We start from the raw sequence: 16,551 nt of genomic DNA, 5'->3' as shown, positions 1-16,551 counted from the left end.
ACTTGAGGGTGAGGACATTGATAGGGTTGTATGGGAAAGGGATATAAAATTCTCTCTGATGTTCTGAACGCATGTCTTAAACTCCATGAAGCCTAGCATGCTAATCTTTTATTAAGAGGTAGTTCTTCGTTAATTTGATATACAGATAGTGGAATTCGTCCCTTTTTGTACATGAAAGGATAATAGACTGTCAGTGACCCTCTAAATTCTTGACCTATAAAATGATATTAAAGCTTTTACTTAAAAGAAGGTCAGATGTACTTGAAATAAATAAATTCTGCTGCAGATTTTTAAAAAAGTTTTTTGTTTGAATTTTGGGTTTTTGAGACAAGGACTTGCTATGTAGCCTGGTCTGTCCTCGAACTCATGCTTCTGCCCTCTCAATGCTGGAATCACAGGCATGTTTCACCGTGTTGGCTGGAATTTTTGTTTTTTGTTTTTGCAGTGCTGGGGGTTAAACCCAGGGCCTTGTGCATGTTAGGTAAGCACTAAACCACTGAGCCACAGTCCTAGGTCTAGAATTTTTTTAAGGTGAAAATATTTTTTCAAGATATCAAAAAAGTTCTGTAGAATTTTATTTTTACTTATTTTTCCTGGTTTCTTTTTATTCCCTTTTTCATTAGGTTATATTAATTGTACAAAGGGGTTTCATTGTGATATTTTCACACATTGCATATCATGGACTTTGATCAAATTCACTCCTTCTATTAACCTTTCTTAATATTACTTCCCCCACACATCTTTTTTTTATTATTATTCATATGTGCGTACAATGCTTGGGTCATTTCTCCCCCCTGCCCCCACCCCCTCCCTTACCACCTACCCCGCCACCCCCTCGATACCCGGCAGAAACTATTTTGCCCTTATCTCTAATTTTGTTGAAGAGAGAATATAAGCAATAATAGGAAGGAACAATGGTTTTTGCTGGTTGAGATAAGGAGATCTATACAGGGAGTTGACTCACATTGATTTCCTGTGCGTGGGTGTTACCTTCTAGGTTAATTCTTTTTGATCTAACCTTTTCTCTAGTTCCTGGTCCCCTTTTCCTATTGGCCTCAGTTGCTTTTAAGGTATCTGCTTTAGTTTCTCTGCATTGAGGGCAACAAATGCTAGCTAATTTTTTAGGTGTCTTACCTATCCTCATATCTCCCTTGTGTGCACTCGCTTTTATCTTGTGATCAGAGTTCAATCCCCTTGTTGTGTTTGCCCTTGATCTAATGTCCGCATATAAGGGAGAACATATGATTTTTGGTCTTTTGGACCAGGCTAACCTCACTCGGAATGATGTTCTCCAATTCCATCCATTTACCAGCGAATGATAACATTTCGTTCTTCTTCATGGCTGAATAAAATTCCATTGTGTATAGATACCACATTTTCTTGATCCATTCGTCAGTGGTGGGGCATCTTGGCTGTTTCCATAACTTTCTATTGTGAATAGTGCTGCAATAAACATGGGTGTGCAGGTGCCTCTGGAGTAACCTGTGTCACAGTGTTTTGGGTATATCCCCAAGAGTGGAATTGCTGGATCAAATGGTAGATCAATGTTTAGCTTTTTTAAGTAGCTTCCAAATTTTTTTTTCTTTTATTATTCATATGTGCATACAAGGCTTGGGTCATTTCTCCCCCCTGCCCCCACCCCCTCCCTTATCACACACTCTGCCCTCTCCCTCTCCCCACTACCCCTCAATACCTAGCAGAAACTATTTTGCTCTTATTTCTAATTTTGTTGTAGGGAGAGTATAATCAATAATAGAAAGGAACAAGGGTTTTTGCTGGTTGAGATAAGGATAGCTATACAGGGCATTGACTCACATTGATTTCCTGTGCGTGTGTGTTACCTTCTAGGTTAATTCTTTTTGATCTAACCTTTTCTCTAGTTCCTGGTCCCCTTTTCCTATTGGCCTCAGTTGCTTTTAAGGTATCTGCTTTAGTTTCTCTGCATTAAGGGCAACAAATGCTAGCTAGTTTTTTAGGTGTTTTACCTATCCTCACCCCTCCCTTGTGTGTTCTCACTTTTATCATGTGCTCAAAGTCCAATCCCATTGTTGTGTTTGCCCTTGATCTAATGTCCACATATGAGGGAGAACATACGATTTTTGGTCTTTTGGGTCAGGCTAACCTCACTCAGAATGATGTTCTCCAATTCCATCCATTTACCAGCGAATGATAACATTTCATTCTTCTTCATGGCTGCATAAAATTCCATTTTGTATAGATACCACATTTTCTTAATCCATTCGTCAGTGGTGGGGCATCTTGGCTGTTTCCATAACTTGGCTATTGTGAATAGTGCCGCAGTAAACATGGGTGTGCAGGTGCCTCTGGAGTAACCTGTGTCACAGTCTTTTGGGTATATCCCCAAGAGTGGTATTGCTGGATCAAATGGTAGATCCATGTCTAGCTTTTTAAGTAGCCTCCAAATTTTTTTTCAGAGTGGTTGTACTAGTTTACATTCCCACCAACAGTTTAAGAGGGTTCCTTTTTCCCCACATCCTCGTCAACACCTGTTGGTGGTGGTGTTGCTGATGATGGCTATTCTAACTATTAGCGTAGTTTTAATTTGCATTTCCTTTATGGCTAGAGTGGTGAGCATTTTTTCATGTGTTTTTTGGCCATTTGAATTTCTTCTTTTGAGAAAGTTCTGTTTAGTTCACTTGCCCGTTTCTTTATTGGTTCATTAGTTTTGGGAGAATTTAGTTTTTTAAGTTCCCTATATATTCTGGTTATCAGTCCTTTGTCTGATGTATAGCTGGCAAATATTTTCTCCCACTCTGTGGGTGTTCTCTTCAGTTTAGAGACCATTTCTTTTGATGAACAGAAGCTTTTTAGTTTTATGAGGTCCCATTTATCTATGCTATCTCTTAGTTGCTGTGCTGCTGGGGTTTCTTTGAGAAAGTTCTTACCTATACCTACTAACTCCAGAGTATTTCCTACTCTTTCCTATATCAACTTTAGAGTTTGTGGTCTGATATTAAGATCCTTGATCCATTTTGAGTTAATCTTGGTATAGGGTGATATACATGGATCTAGTTTCAGCTTTTTGCAGACTGCTAACCAGTTTTCCCAGCAGTTTTTGTTGAAGAGGCTGTCTTTTCTCCATTGTATATTTTTAGCTCCTTTGTTAAAGACAAGTTGGTTATAGTTGTGTGGATTCATATCTGGGTCCTCTATTCTGTTCCACTGGTCTTCATGTCTGTTTTTGTGCCAGTGCCATGCTGTTTTTATTGCTACTGCTTTGTAATATAGTTTGAAGTCAGGTATTGTGATACCTCCTGCATTGTTCTTTTGACTGAGTATTGCCTTGGCTATTTGTGGCTTCTTGTGTTTCCATATAAATTTCACAGTAGATTTTTCGATCTCTTTAATGAATGTCATTGGAATTTTGATGGGAATTGCATTAAACATGTAGATTACTTTAGGGATACTTTTAGTATTTTTACTATGTTGATTTTACCAATCCATGAGCATGGGAGATCTCTCCACTTTCTATAGTCTTCCTCAATCTCTTTCTTCAGAAGTGTATAGTTTTCCTTGTAGAGGTCATTCACATCTTTTGTTAGGTTTACACCTAGGTATTTGATTTTTTTTTTGAGGCTATTGTAAATGGAATTGTTTTCATGTATTCTTTTTCAGTTTGCTCATTATTAGTGTATAGAAATGCTAATGATTTTTCTATGTTGATTTTATATCCTGCTACCTTGCTATAGCTATTAATGATGTCTAGAAGCTTCTGAGTAGAGTTTTTTGGGTTTTTAAGGTATAGGATCATGTCATCTGCAAATAGGGATATTTTGACAGTTTCTTTACCCATTTGTATTCCTTTTATTCCTTCTTCTTGCCTAATTGCTCTGGCTAGGAATTCCAGTACTATGTTGAATAGGAGTGGAGATAGTGGGCTTCCTTGTCTGGTTCCTGATTTTAGAGGGAATTTTTTCAGTTTTTCTCCATTAAGTATAATGCTGGCTGTAGGTTTGTCATATATAGCTTTTATAATGTTGAGGTACTTTCCTTCAATTCCTAGTTTTCTTAGAGCTTTTATCATGAAATGGTGTTGGATCTTATCAAAGGCTTTTTCTGCATCTATCGAGATGATCAAGTGGTTTTTGTCTTTGCTTCTGTTAATGTGGTTTATTACGTTTATTGATTTTTGTATGTTGAACCACCCCTGCATCCCTGGGATGAAGCCTACTTGGTCGTGGTTAATGATCTTTTTGATGTGTTGTTGAATTCGGTTTGCCATTATTTTGTTGAGGATTTTTGCATCAATGTTCATTAAGGAGATTGGCCTATAGTTCTCCTTTTTTGGAGGTGTCTTTGCCTGGTTTTGGGATAAGTGTAATACTGGCTTAATAAAATGCGTTAGGCAGCTTTCCTTCCCTTTCTATGTTGTGGAACAGTTTAAGGAGGGTTGGTATCAGTTCTTTAAAGGTCTGATAGAATTCAGCAGAGAATCCATCAGGTCCTGGACTTTTCTTTTTGGGGAGACTCTTGATTGCTGCTTCAATTTCATTTTGTGTTATAGATCTATTCAGGTGATCAATATCCTCTTGGTTCAGTTTTGGATGGTCATATGTATCTAGAAATCTGTCCATTTCTTTAAGATTTTCAAATTTATTTGAATATAGGTTCTCAAAGTAGTCTGATGATTTCCTGGACTTCCATGGTGTTTGTTGTTATCTCCCCTTTTTCATTCCTGATTCTACTAACTTGTGTTTTTTCTCTCCTCATTTTAGTCAGGTTTGCCAGGGGTCTCTCGATCTTGTTTATTTTTTTCAAAGAACCAACTTTTTGTTTCATTAATTCTTTGTATGGTTTTTTTGGTTTCTATTTTGTTGATTTCAGCTCTTATTTTTATTATTTCTCTCCTTCTGTTCGTTTTGGGATTTGCTTGTTCTTGTTTTTCTAGGAGTTTGAGATGTATCATTAGGTCATTGATTTGGGATCTTTCAGTCTTTTTAATATGTGCACTCATGGCTATAAACTTTTCTCTCAGGACTGCCTTAGCTGTGTCCCATAGGTTCTGGTAGGTTGTGTTTTCATTTTCATTGTCTTCCAGGAACTTTTTAATTTCCTCTTTTATTTCATCAATGATCCATTCTTTATTAAGTAATGAGTTATTTAGTTTCCAGCTGTTTGCATATTTTTTGTCTTTACTTTTGTTGTTGAGTTCTACTTTTACTGCATTATGATCAGATAGTATGCACGGTATAATTTCTATTTTCTTATATTTGCTGAGACTTGCTTTGTGCCCTAGGATATGATCTGTTTTGGAGAAGGTTCCATGGGCTGCTGAGAAGAATGTATTATTGTGTAGAAGTTGGATGAAATGTTCTGTAGACATCAAGTAGTCCATTTGATCTATTGTATATTTTAGATCTAAGATTTCTTTATTGATTTTTTGTTTGGATGACCTATCTATTGATGATAATGGGGTGTTAAAGTCTCCCACAACCACTGTGTTGGTGTTTATATATGCTTTTAGGTCTTTCAGGGTATGTTTGATGAAATTGGGTGCGTTGACACTGGGTGCATACAAGTTGATAATTATTATTTCCTTTTGGTCTATTTCCCCTTTTATTAGTATGGAATGTCCTTCTTTTTCTCGTTTGATCAATGTAGGTTTGAAGTCTACTTTGTCAAAGATAAGTATTGCTACTCCTGCCTGTTTTCGGGGGCCATTGGCTTGGTAAATCTTCTTCCAGCCTTTCATCCTTAGCCTATGCTTATTTCTGTCATTGAGATGGGTCTCCTGTAAGCAACAAATTGTTGGATCTTCCTTTTTAATCCATTTCGTCAAGCAGTGCCTTTTGATGGGTGAATTAATCCGTTAACATTAAATGTTAGTACTGATAGGTATGTGGTGATTCCTGTCATTTAGTTGTCTTAGTTGTTTGAAGGTTTGATTGTGTGTACCTAAGTTGAGGTTACTCTCTACTGTCTTGCTTTTTCTTTTCCTGTAGTTTGGTGCTGCCTGCCCTTTCATGGTTATGTTGGGTTTCACTTTCTGTGTGCAGAATCCCTTGAAGAATCCTTTGTAGTTGTGGCTTTGTGGTCAGATATTGTTTTAGTTTCTGCTTATCATGGAAGACTTTTATTGCTCCATCTATTTTGAATGATTGTTTTGCTGGGTAGAGTATCCTGGGGTTGAAGTTATTTTCATTCAGTTCCTGGAAGATCTCACCCCACGCTCTTCTTGCTTTTAATGTTTCTGTTGAGAAGTCTGCTGTGTTTTTGATGGGTTTACCTTTGTATGTTACTTGTTTTTTTCTCTCTTACAGCCTTCAATATTCTTTCCTTAGTTTCTGAACTTGTTGTTTTAATGATGATATGTCGTGGGGTAGTTTTATTTTGATCTTGTCTGTTTGGTGTCCTGGAGGCCTCTTGCATCTGTATGGGAATATCTTTCTCTAGATTTGGGAAATTTTCCGTTATTATTTTGTTAAACATATTACTCATTCCCTTCGCTTGCACCTCTTCTCCTTCTTCGATGCCCATGATTCTCAAGTTTGGTCTTTTGATGGAGTCGGTGAGTTTTTGCGTTTTCTTTTCACAGGTCTTGAGTTGTTTAATAGTTCTTCGGTTTTTTCTTTAATTACCATTTCATCTTCAAGTTCTGAGATTCTGTCTTCTGTTTGTTCTATTCTGCTGGATTGGCTTTCCGTTTTGTTTTGCAGTTCTGTTTCGTTCTTTTTTCTGAGGTTTTCCATATCCTGGCTTGTTTCCTTTTATGTTGTCTATTTTTGTCCTGAGTTCATTTATCTGTTTATTCATCGTGTTCTCTCTTTCACTTTGGTGTTTATACAGTGCTTCTATGGTTTCCTTTATTTCTTCTTTTGCTTTTTCAAATTCTCTATTTTTGTTGTCTTGGATTTTCTTGAGTGTCTCCTGTACATTTTGGTTGACCCTATCCAGTATCATCTCTATAAAATTTTCATTGAGTACCTGTAGTATGTCTTCTTTTAAATTATTCTTGTGGGCTTCATTGGGTCTTTTGGCATAGTTTGTCTTCATTTTGTTGGAGTCTGGATCTGAGTACCTGTTTTCTTCATTCCCCTCTGGTTCCTATACTAATTTTTTGCTGTGGGGAAACTGTCTTCCCATCATTGTCTTTGGTGTTGTTACTGTCCCTGTACTGTGTGCAATTAAGTATTTTCTAGCTTGTAATAATAACAATGGTAATATTTAGAATGGAAGGGTGAGCTGAGATGGAAAGCAAGAAGTTAAAGAAATGGGAAAAACAAATACACAGACTGGAGGGAGAAAACAGAACAGGGTATCAGACAAGAAGGTTTCAAAGGTATAAACAGGGAGCTTTAGTGTCCTAATTGACAGTAAGCTGAACAGATATTAGAGAGACAGAGAGAGGATTAAAAATCAAAAATAAAAAAAGATAAGAATAAAAATAAAAAATAAGTAAATGAAAGAAAAATCTATATATAAAAATGTATTAAAATAAAATGAAAAAATAGAAAATTTAAAAAACCAAAAAACCAAAAAACCTCCAAGTTCAAATGCAATGAAGTTTCAGTCTTAATAATTTGGGGGTCTGTCTCAGTCTCCAATCCTGGAGATGGTGCCTCAGATGTTGTTCTGTAGTTGTCTCATCAAAGGGGACACATAAAGTAGAACAAAACTACACACACACGCATGCTCCTGATTACTGGCCGGTGCTGCTGCTCCTGCCAGCCATCATGTTTGTTTACAGCTCACGTGGGAAGTGGGTCTTCCCTATTCTGTGTAGTTTTTCTCCCTCTGCCACTCTCACAAGATTTCCCGCTCCTGGTTGCTGGGCGCACGCCCCTGCTCCTGCCAGAGGCTCTCCAGCCAGACCGGCTTGTTTATTTACAGTCCCGGGAAGGATTCCCTTCCCCCAATCTTCGGTGCTCAGTGCACCACACCCTCTTTCCCGTGTGTCTTTACTCAGTTTCTCTTTTTTCCCCGGGTGGAGGTTAGTCTGTCCAGGGGGCTATGCTGCTCTGGCCCAGGCTTGTCTGTGGGGTACCGCAGTACGGCGAAGCTCACCTGGTCTGTGTCTTGCCAAGCCGTCTGGGCGCTGGCGACTGGCGGCCGGGGGGCCCTCCTTGTTTCTCCGTTTAATGTGAAGTGGAGATTCTTTGCGCCGGCTGGAGGTGTGGAGGGGTCAAAGTTATGCCTTTTCTCAGTGATTATGCCTGCAAAGTGTGTCTCCAGCGTCTCTCCAAGACTTCACTATAGGAGGCTCGCTTTCTGCTTCCTCCCTCTAGCTGCCATCTTGGAATCCCTGCTCCAAATTTTTTTCCAGTGTGGTTGTACTAGTTTACATTCCCACCAGCAGTATAAGAGGGTTCCTTTTTCCCCACATGCTCACCACCACCTGTTGTTGGTGGCCCACACACCCTTTTTTTTTTTTTTTGCAGTACTGGGGTTTGAACTCAGGGCCTCACACTTGCTAGGCAGGATCTCCTCCATTTGAGTCATGCCTCCAGTCCATCCCTCTCCCTCTTTTAAAACAGTCTTTAACAAGTTTTGTTATTCTTTTTTCGTACATGTGTATGAAGTACTTTGTTCATATTCGCCTCCCTTCAGTCTCTTCTGTAGATTTTTATGTCTGAATTATCACTTTATCCTTATAATGCCAAGAGGAAATCCATGAAATTTGTAATGAGTGAGCAGAATATCCCTTAGCTATCTGGGAAATTGAAGAGGTTATTCCAAATGTGGTTAACATTTTACCCATTTGACCTTTGAAATTTTTAAAATCTTGTCTATTTTGGATGAAAATCTTATACTTCACCTTTTTTTTGGGGGGGGGTGGTATTGGGGTCCGAACCAGGGCCTCACACTTGCTAGGTAGGCGCTCTACCTCTTGAGCCACTTCACTAGCCCCATGTCACCTCCTAAATGGGAGGCTGCTGATGGTCATGTAGCTGTTTTGCTAGATTGTATAATTCACATCCATAATACTACTTTTTGGAATGCATGATATTTGACACCCTTGGTCTTGACCTTATGTCAGATGGCCTCAGGATGTTGTCTCTGATAAGGGAGCTGTAATGGTGACCTCCTTTCATACTTGTCTGAGGCCAGGTCATGTATGTTACAGCATCACTTGGAATGATTCAATGTTCATTGAACCTTTTTTTTTTTTTTTTTTGTGGTATGGTACTGGGGTTTGAACTCAAGGCCTTGCTCTTCCTAGGAAGGCGTTCTACCACTTGAGCCACACCTTGAGCTGGTTGTACCATTCTTATTCATGAAACCTTTTGTGTTGTTGGAGGTTACCTAAACAGTATGAATTGTTCAGTGAAGCTGACTTACTCATGGTCCCTTTTCTTTCAGTTCTCCAGTGCTGAAGAAGCAAGTTTAAAGGAGCCCATCATTAAGAGGTTTGAAGAGGAAGGAAACCCTTACTATTCCAGTGCAAGGTGGGAGCCAGGGAACCACTCACTCCTTGTTGAGGGCAGTCAGGGCAGCAGCTTTACAGAGGCCTGAGCAGTTGGCATGGTTGGCCATCATAGGAATAAAAAAAATGTCTGGTTGGGCATGGTGTGCATGTCTGTGATCCCAGCACTTTAGAGGCTGAGGCACGGGATCTCGAGTTCAAGGCCAACTTGGGCTAAGGCCTGGTCTCAAAAAAAAAAAAAAAAAAAAAGTTGACAAACTTAAACTTGCACCATTGTTTCTTTATGCTAAACTGCTACCCTCCTCCAGGCTTCCCAGGACTGCAGGTCCATCATCATTGGTCTGATTCTGCACCCCCTCAGGCTACCTCTGGTTCTGATATCCAGGGACTAGAGGGGCCCTGTACCCAGAGAGTGGGTCATGCCAGGAGCTGAGAATATGAGTTACAATTTGGGGTGGGTCACTTTTAGGAATTAATTCTAATTTTTGCTTAAAAACATGGATTTCTTTCATACCCTGCTCTCTGATTATTTTGTTGTTACCCTGTTTTAAACACTTGTTAACAAGTGTGCTCAGATGCTGAGGGGTGATCCGTCACAGCAGGGTCCACGCCAGTGCCAAGTAATTACCTCACACCCATTGCAGCTGTTGCTTGTTTGTTTTCTGTGCCAGTTAATGAGGTAATAAATTGTCCCTGTCTGTCCCAGCTGGAGGCTTGCTGGCATGTGCTTTCAGATCTTTTTTCCCAACAATTTGAATGTTCTGCATTCGGGAAAAATCTAAGCTTCATGTCTCTCTTTGAAAAAGAGTAACTGTGTGTCTTTTAAAATTAGGTTATGCTATGACTTATGCCATTTACTGGTGAGAGCAGACTGGAGAGAAGGGGGAGAAGAAAATGAAAGTTAGAATCCATTCCAGTCATTTGGATGCATTCTTTGTGGCTGGCACAGCCCTTGGCACAAGGGTACAAGAGCTAAGTGTACTGTCAATGCCATCATTTGTTTGGGTTCAAGTAGTAACATTTGGGATTTTACAAAGTTCTGTTTGTCACCTTGCTAAATATATATTTTTCAGACAGGTTTTCAGGTATATTTTGTTATGGTGGGTCTATCGGTTCATTTTATTTAGAACAAAATATTTTTTAGTCTTTTATCTGAGAAACACACATGATCCTGATTTTTGACGTCGCACAAACAGACTTAGCAGGCATTAGAAACAAGGAAGCAATAGGAAGGCATGTAAGATGCTTAAGATGAAATCTAAAGTGTGTATTCTAAGCTCACTGACAGATTTTTCACATACGGTTTTGACTGAGATACTCAGACAGTTGAAATATTAAACTTTGAAAATAAAGCATCCTGGGTGTGGTGGTGCACACCTGTAATCCTAGCCCTTGGGAGGCTGAGGGAAGAGGATTGCAAGTTCAAGGTTAGTCTGGACTACATGAGCCCCTGTCTCAAAACACAAAAATAGAGTACTTTGTGTGCCATGATCTTGTTTTTAGCCCGGGCTAAGATAAGTCATCTCTTGGGAAAGATTGCATCCTTTATTATTTTTGTACAAACATCCATTTTCCCCTTCACTGTTATTAGGATCTGTTTGTTGTACATGGGGGGATTCATTGTGACAATTCTGAATAGCCTTACATTCTGGGGGTTAGATCACCCCTGCTATTTCCCTCCCTCAGCTCCACCCCACCCCACTTAAAGCAGTTGCAAGAGGTTTCATCATTGTATTGTGTTCATGTATGTGAAGCCCATCCACCATATTCCCTCACATTCATCTCCTGCATTCACCCTTGCCCCTCCCACAAGTACCTCCCCACACACTGTACCTATTTTACAGTCCTGTCTTTCATTTTTAATTCCTAAGCCAGTGTTCAAAGGGGTTTCTCAGTGTATCCCTGCTGTGAGTATACTTTATTTTGGTCAGTTCAGCCCTTTCCATTACTCTCCCTTACCCTTCCCTCCCACCCCCCCATTATTCAACAGCTTTCAGTACATATTGTTATATCCTCTAGTTTCACAGATGATATGTTTTACAATATTGTTGATGCTCTGTCATTATCTTTTCCTTTCCCTCCTTCCCTGAGTTCCAGAGAGTAGTTTCACTGTTACAGACAACTAACATCCATATTTTAAATGGATTGCATTCAAGGCAGGAGTGCACATGGCCTCGATAGACTTCCCTTTGGAAATAAATGTTGAAATACAGAAAGGTTTCTCCTAATTTGTAGGTGCTTAACCCTTCTGTTGAAACTATCCAACAAAAAGTGCCTGGAGATAGCACTTTTCTCTTAAAGGTGAAGGGACTTTCAAGCTGGCTAAGGGTGTCATTCTTGGGTTTAGTAAATTCTAGCTTACCAACAGTTCTCTAGCTTGCTTATGCATGAATGTGGCTAAAGAAGGCTTTTCAGAGCTTGGTCATCACCTGGTACTGGAACCTCCAATGTGTCTGTTTTTGGTTTTTTTGCATCTCAGGGCCTGTGTGTGCCAGGCAAGTGCTCTATCACTGAGTCATGTCCTCAGCCCCTCCAGTGTTTGCTTAATCCCTTCATGTCACACTTGTATCTTGCCAGTTTGCTTCTGCTCAACTGTTACAATCAAACTTTGTCAGCATTTGATTAGAACCTCTTACCTGAAGTGGTCTTTAGTGGGTGTCACTAACCAGCCCTCCCTCATTGCTCTGTGGGATTTCACTGCTGCTGGCTTCAGAGGGGAGTGTAATCAAGTCACCTGGCCACAGAGTCTAATTGAGGCTTTCTTTTTCTTGGCCACTGATACTTTAGGATCCCTATTATGAATGTTTTATGAGCAGAGGTTTGATTCCTGCCTGTTTGTTGTTGTAAGAATGGTTTAATAATTGATGGAGTGTCTAGGTACCTGAGGCAGTCTGTTTAAAGAAAGCAGTACTGCCACTCTGTACTGTTTCTCCTTCATTTTTATTCACAAATTTGAGGTTGTCAATGAAAGCAAACTAAAATATTCACTTGAAAGTTTCCTCTGTAAGCAGTTTAAGGTTAATACTTCTTTTTTTTAATGTAGTAAAAAATAAAGAACTATATTTAAAGGTATTTATTTTTTAAATAAAATATATGGAAACCTGCTTATTAATTTTCAGTTGGCTAAGAGTGGGGTAGTTTGGAGGAATACTGCTTTTTCCAGTAAAGCTGTTGTTTTGAAATTACTACCTGGGCTTATGTGGCTCTCCAAATTAATGACAAAGCATACCAGTTTGATGGGTACATTTGTGTGGGCAGAAAAGAGAAGGAAAATTCTTCCTGAAATAAGTAAAGGTTACTTTAAGATTTCTTGCAGTAAGTAGCTTTTAAAGCCTTACGCGCCATGTGACTTCTGTGGTGGCCTGGGGTGAAAGTCATTTTCCTCTCTCATTTCTGTTCTCTTGAACATGGTTTCTGCGGGAGACTCTAGTATACACGTATTAGTCAGCAGACCCGGGTTATCTGAAGAAAGTCACCCTGGGCATGGACTGAAATGGTGGTTTGGTGGTAAACTCATAATAACCCATTCTTCATTCTTTTTGCAGGCTGTGGGATGATGGGATTATTGATCCAGTGGACACCAGATTGGTCCTGGGACTCAGTATTAGTGCAGCCCTCAACGCACCAATCCAGAAGACTGAGTTTGGAATCTTCCGGATGTAACCAGAATAGAAAATATGTTCTGTTGAATATATACCAAAAGTTAACACATATATTAGCCTTAAATTTTTAAATATTTTTGAATATGTGGCTATTACAGTAATTTTTTTTTCTCAGCACAATGCATTGTATCTTTTTTTTTTGAGACAGTGACCCAGGTTGGCCTGGAACTTGAAATGTAGTCTAGGCTGGCCTTGAACTTGTGATCCTCCACCTCTTTCTCCTGAGTAATAGGTGAGAGAGTGAAGTCTGGCTTCATTGTCCTTTTTTTTTTTTTTTTTGTGGTACTGGGGATTGAACCCGGAACCTTGTGCACTCTGCTGCTTGAACCATGCCCCCAGCTGCATTGCACTTTTTTTATCTTAAAAAAAAAAAATCAGCGAGAATATATATTTGATGAGCAACAACCTTTTAAATTTTCTTAGAGAAATTTTTCTGTGGCTCAATTTTATCACCCATGAAATGAAGAGAATAATTTATAATTATCCTTTCTATCCCACAAACAGTTTGAAAAGTTCTTTAATCTATAAATTCCAAGACTATGGAGACTATGAATTTAAAGTTGTATTTCTGCTGAAATGATTGTTTTGCTGACTATGTTTAATGATATTTTATCACTTATTTTTGGAAAGCATTGATTGCTTTTCCTTTGGCCACCATCTTATCTCCTTCTTCCAGTAGTCAGATTTCTCATGTCTACACAGTGGACTCTATTTTCTCACTACTCTCTTTACTCTGCCTTTTTCTGGCTTCCGTGGCAACAACTCTTTCTGAAGTCAATGTTGAGCTCCATGGTCTGAAGCCAGTTCTTTCCTGACTTTCTTAGCTGTAACTGTGGTGTTCAGATTTTGAACACCATCCTCAGGAGACGTGGGCCTTCGTCGTGGCTTACCACTCTAGGTACGAGCCTCTTCGAAAGTTATTTTAGTTTCCTTTGGATGCTCCTCTTCCTCTAGTGATCCATCTTGCCCCACTTTCATTATGTATTTTGATTTTCATTAATAAACATGAATACATTTGTTTTGAATAAAACACATCAGAATTTTATTGCTTGAAGAATACAGCATATGAAATCGCAAGAATGTCAAAATGAATTCACTGGGCTTTAAACACATAATACATTATCAGATGCAGTAAAATATTAATTAACTTGAACTCTGCATAAGAAAGAAAATAAGGGAAAATAAATCGTTCGGTTGAGAAACAGATACAATTAAAACAAAATATAAGGATGTTCCAGTACAAATTGAGAAAGCCAGCACTTGTGACTGACTTACCATTCCTTTAGGCTACACTCTCTTTGGAACTTAAACTTTTTAAAAATGATTCCTTTCTATCTTGTCTGTGGATATAATATTCATGAAGTAACTTCAACTTAAAATATTCAGCAAACCTTTTCATTCCCTGGGGGAAATGTGTTTGATAAATGTGTATTTCCCTTTCTCTAAAACTGTAAAAATATGAAATCTAATACTTACAAATTAAACTACTTAGCTCTCCAATTAAAATTAAAATCCTGGCAACTAGAATCTGTTGTGGGGCTTGATGAAGATGGAAATTTAAATGACTTGGCAGCTAATACAGGAATTTAATTACTTCCTATTATCTTAAGTGCCTTTTCAGTTTCCAGAATTACAAACAATGTGCCATTTCTCCAATACATGGATCCCCGTAATAATCACTACCACACTTAATTATTCACATCAGTTTAAACTTCCTCTCTTTAAAAAGCAGGTTGAAACTACTTAAAACAGGAACACATTCTTATTCTAAAACATATGATATACAAGTATCTTTTAATTGCAGCAAGAGATACATAAAATTTATCATTTTAACCATTTTTAGTGTACAGTGTCATTAAAGACCTTCACTTTGCTGTGAGACCACCACCAACAACCATCTCTAGAATGTGTTCATTCCCAGCTGAAATTCTTTCCCCACTTCCTTTCTCCCTCAGCCCCTGGCACATTTACTTACTCTTTTTTTTTGTGTGTGTGTGTGTGTGTGTGTGTGTGTGTGTGTAGAACTGGGGTTTGCAAATCAGGTACTCTCCTGCTTGAGGCACATCTGCTGTCCATTTGGCTCTGGTTATTTTGGAGATGGGGTCTTGTGAACTATTTGCCTGGGCTGGCCTTGAACTGGGATGCTCCCAATCTCAGCCTCCCCAGAGCTAGGATTACAGCTATGAGTCACCAGCTATCTCCTTAACTCTTAACTTAATCTCATCTCTTGATTATTCTTGGTGGTTCATTTCTGCCCCTCTCGTGGCATCAGCTGCCATTTGGGAATCAGCCACAGTTCTTGGTACAGTTCTTTGACCTCCAGGCCTGTGTATCCAACAGGCCAACTAGATATCCACGCTGGTTGTCTTAGAGGATCCTCACACTCAGTTGCCCAGTTCTGTGGCTTTTGCCTCCTCTCCTGCCTCTTGAATCCCTCCACTTACGTCTTTTACCACCAGGGGCCTTGGGAGTGGTCTCCTGCACCCAGTCTTCCCCAGTCCGGCCTGACTACTCTGGAGTCAGATTTGCTATGTTGCTCCCTTCCTTCACATCCTTCAGTGGTTCCTGACAGAAGCAGTGCCAGTCCCCCAGTGTGCTCCATGATTTCGACTGTCACTTTTTACCCTCTACTCTTTGATGCCTCTCTTCAAGGGAGAATGGCCCCAGCCCTTCTAGACTTCCATTTCTATGAACCTATCTTTGCACCTTGGTGTCTGTAAGTCTTCCCTGCCTGAACTGTTTTACTCACCCTTCTTCACACTTATCCTGCAGCTAAAGCTCTTCCTTCTCTCAGTTTAGCCCCTGATCCTTAGGAATGTCTCTGTGACTTCCCTGGACTGGGCTGGCTGCCCTACCTTTCCTCTATCACAAATTCATTATGTTACCATAAACTTTCCTTAATATTGCAACCCCCCCCCAATCCCTGCTAGAATGTAAGTTCCCCTGGAGCAGGGATGCTTCTACTTACCTTGTGTTGACAATGCCTGGCACTAGCAGGTACTAAGTATTTGTTGAATGAATACAAAAATTCATATTATAATTAATATGTTCAGGCCGTATAGTTTTAAAATGAGAAGATTGGTTATATGACCTAGTATACCTATCATGCTTTCCTAATAAAATTAAACTTTCAGTCATTTGTGTGTGATGTTCAGTTGAGACTGTGTGCATCAGAAAGTCACTTCTGCTTATTTGGTGGGGACATACATATAGAAGATCATGGTTCTGAGGTAGCTGGGTTTTTTTAGAAGGAACACATTAATTTTTTTGTAAGAGTACAAGTCCATTTTAGCTTTCTACTTTTCACTAGTTTAACTCCTTGAAGTACAGCATCAAAAGGATTCTTGGTCCAGTGGCCTCCACAGAGAGGTTGCTTTGGAATCTGGCATGAGGCATGCCGCTGCTTCCATGGGCACCAGTTACCTTTCCCCAGTTTGCTCTGGTTTTGTTTAATCTGTGGCCAGGAGTCACTATGTTGTTTACTTTGTACGCATAAGCACAGCT

General features: G+C 39.4%; 1 protein-coding gene across 1 annotated transcript in view; it reads left to right on the top strand.

The window, feature by feature from the left end:
- Mccc2 (methylcrotonyl-CoA carboxylase subunit 2) overlaps positions 1–16,184 on the top strand; it is a 77,429-nt gene extending 61,245 nt beyond the window's left edge. Inside the window, exons 16-17 of the mRNA XM_074077327.1 lie at positions 9,322–9,407; positions 12,931–16,184. Coding sequence (XP_073933428.1) covers positions 9,322–9,407; positions 12,931–13,048 — 204 coding nt within the window. The 3' untranslated portion in view covers positions 13,049–16,184. The remainder of the gene's footprint in view (positions 1–9,321; positions 9,408–12,930) is intronic.
- The last annotated feature ends 367 nt before the right edge of the window (positions 16,185–16,551 follow it).

Source organism: Castor canadensis, chromosome 6 (assembly GCF_047511655.1).
Source record: "Castor canadensis chromosome 6, mCasCan1.hap1v2, whole genome shotgun sequence".
Classification (NCBI taxonomy): domain Eukaryota; kingdom Metazoa; phylum Chordata; class Mammalia; order Rodentia; family Castoridae; genus Castor; species Castor canadensis.
The sequence above is the reverse complement of the archived record's forward strand: the minus strand, read 5'-3'. Positions and strand labels throughout refer to the sequence as shown.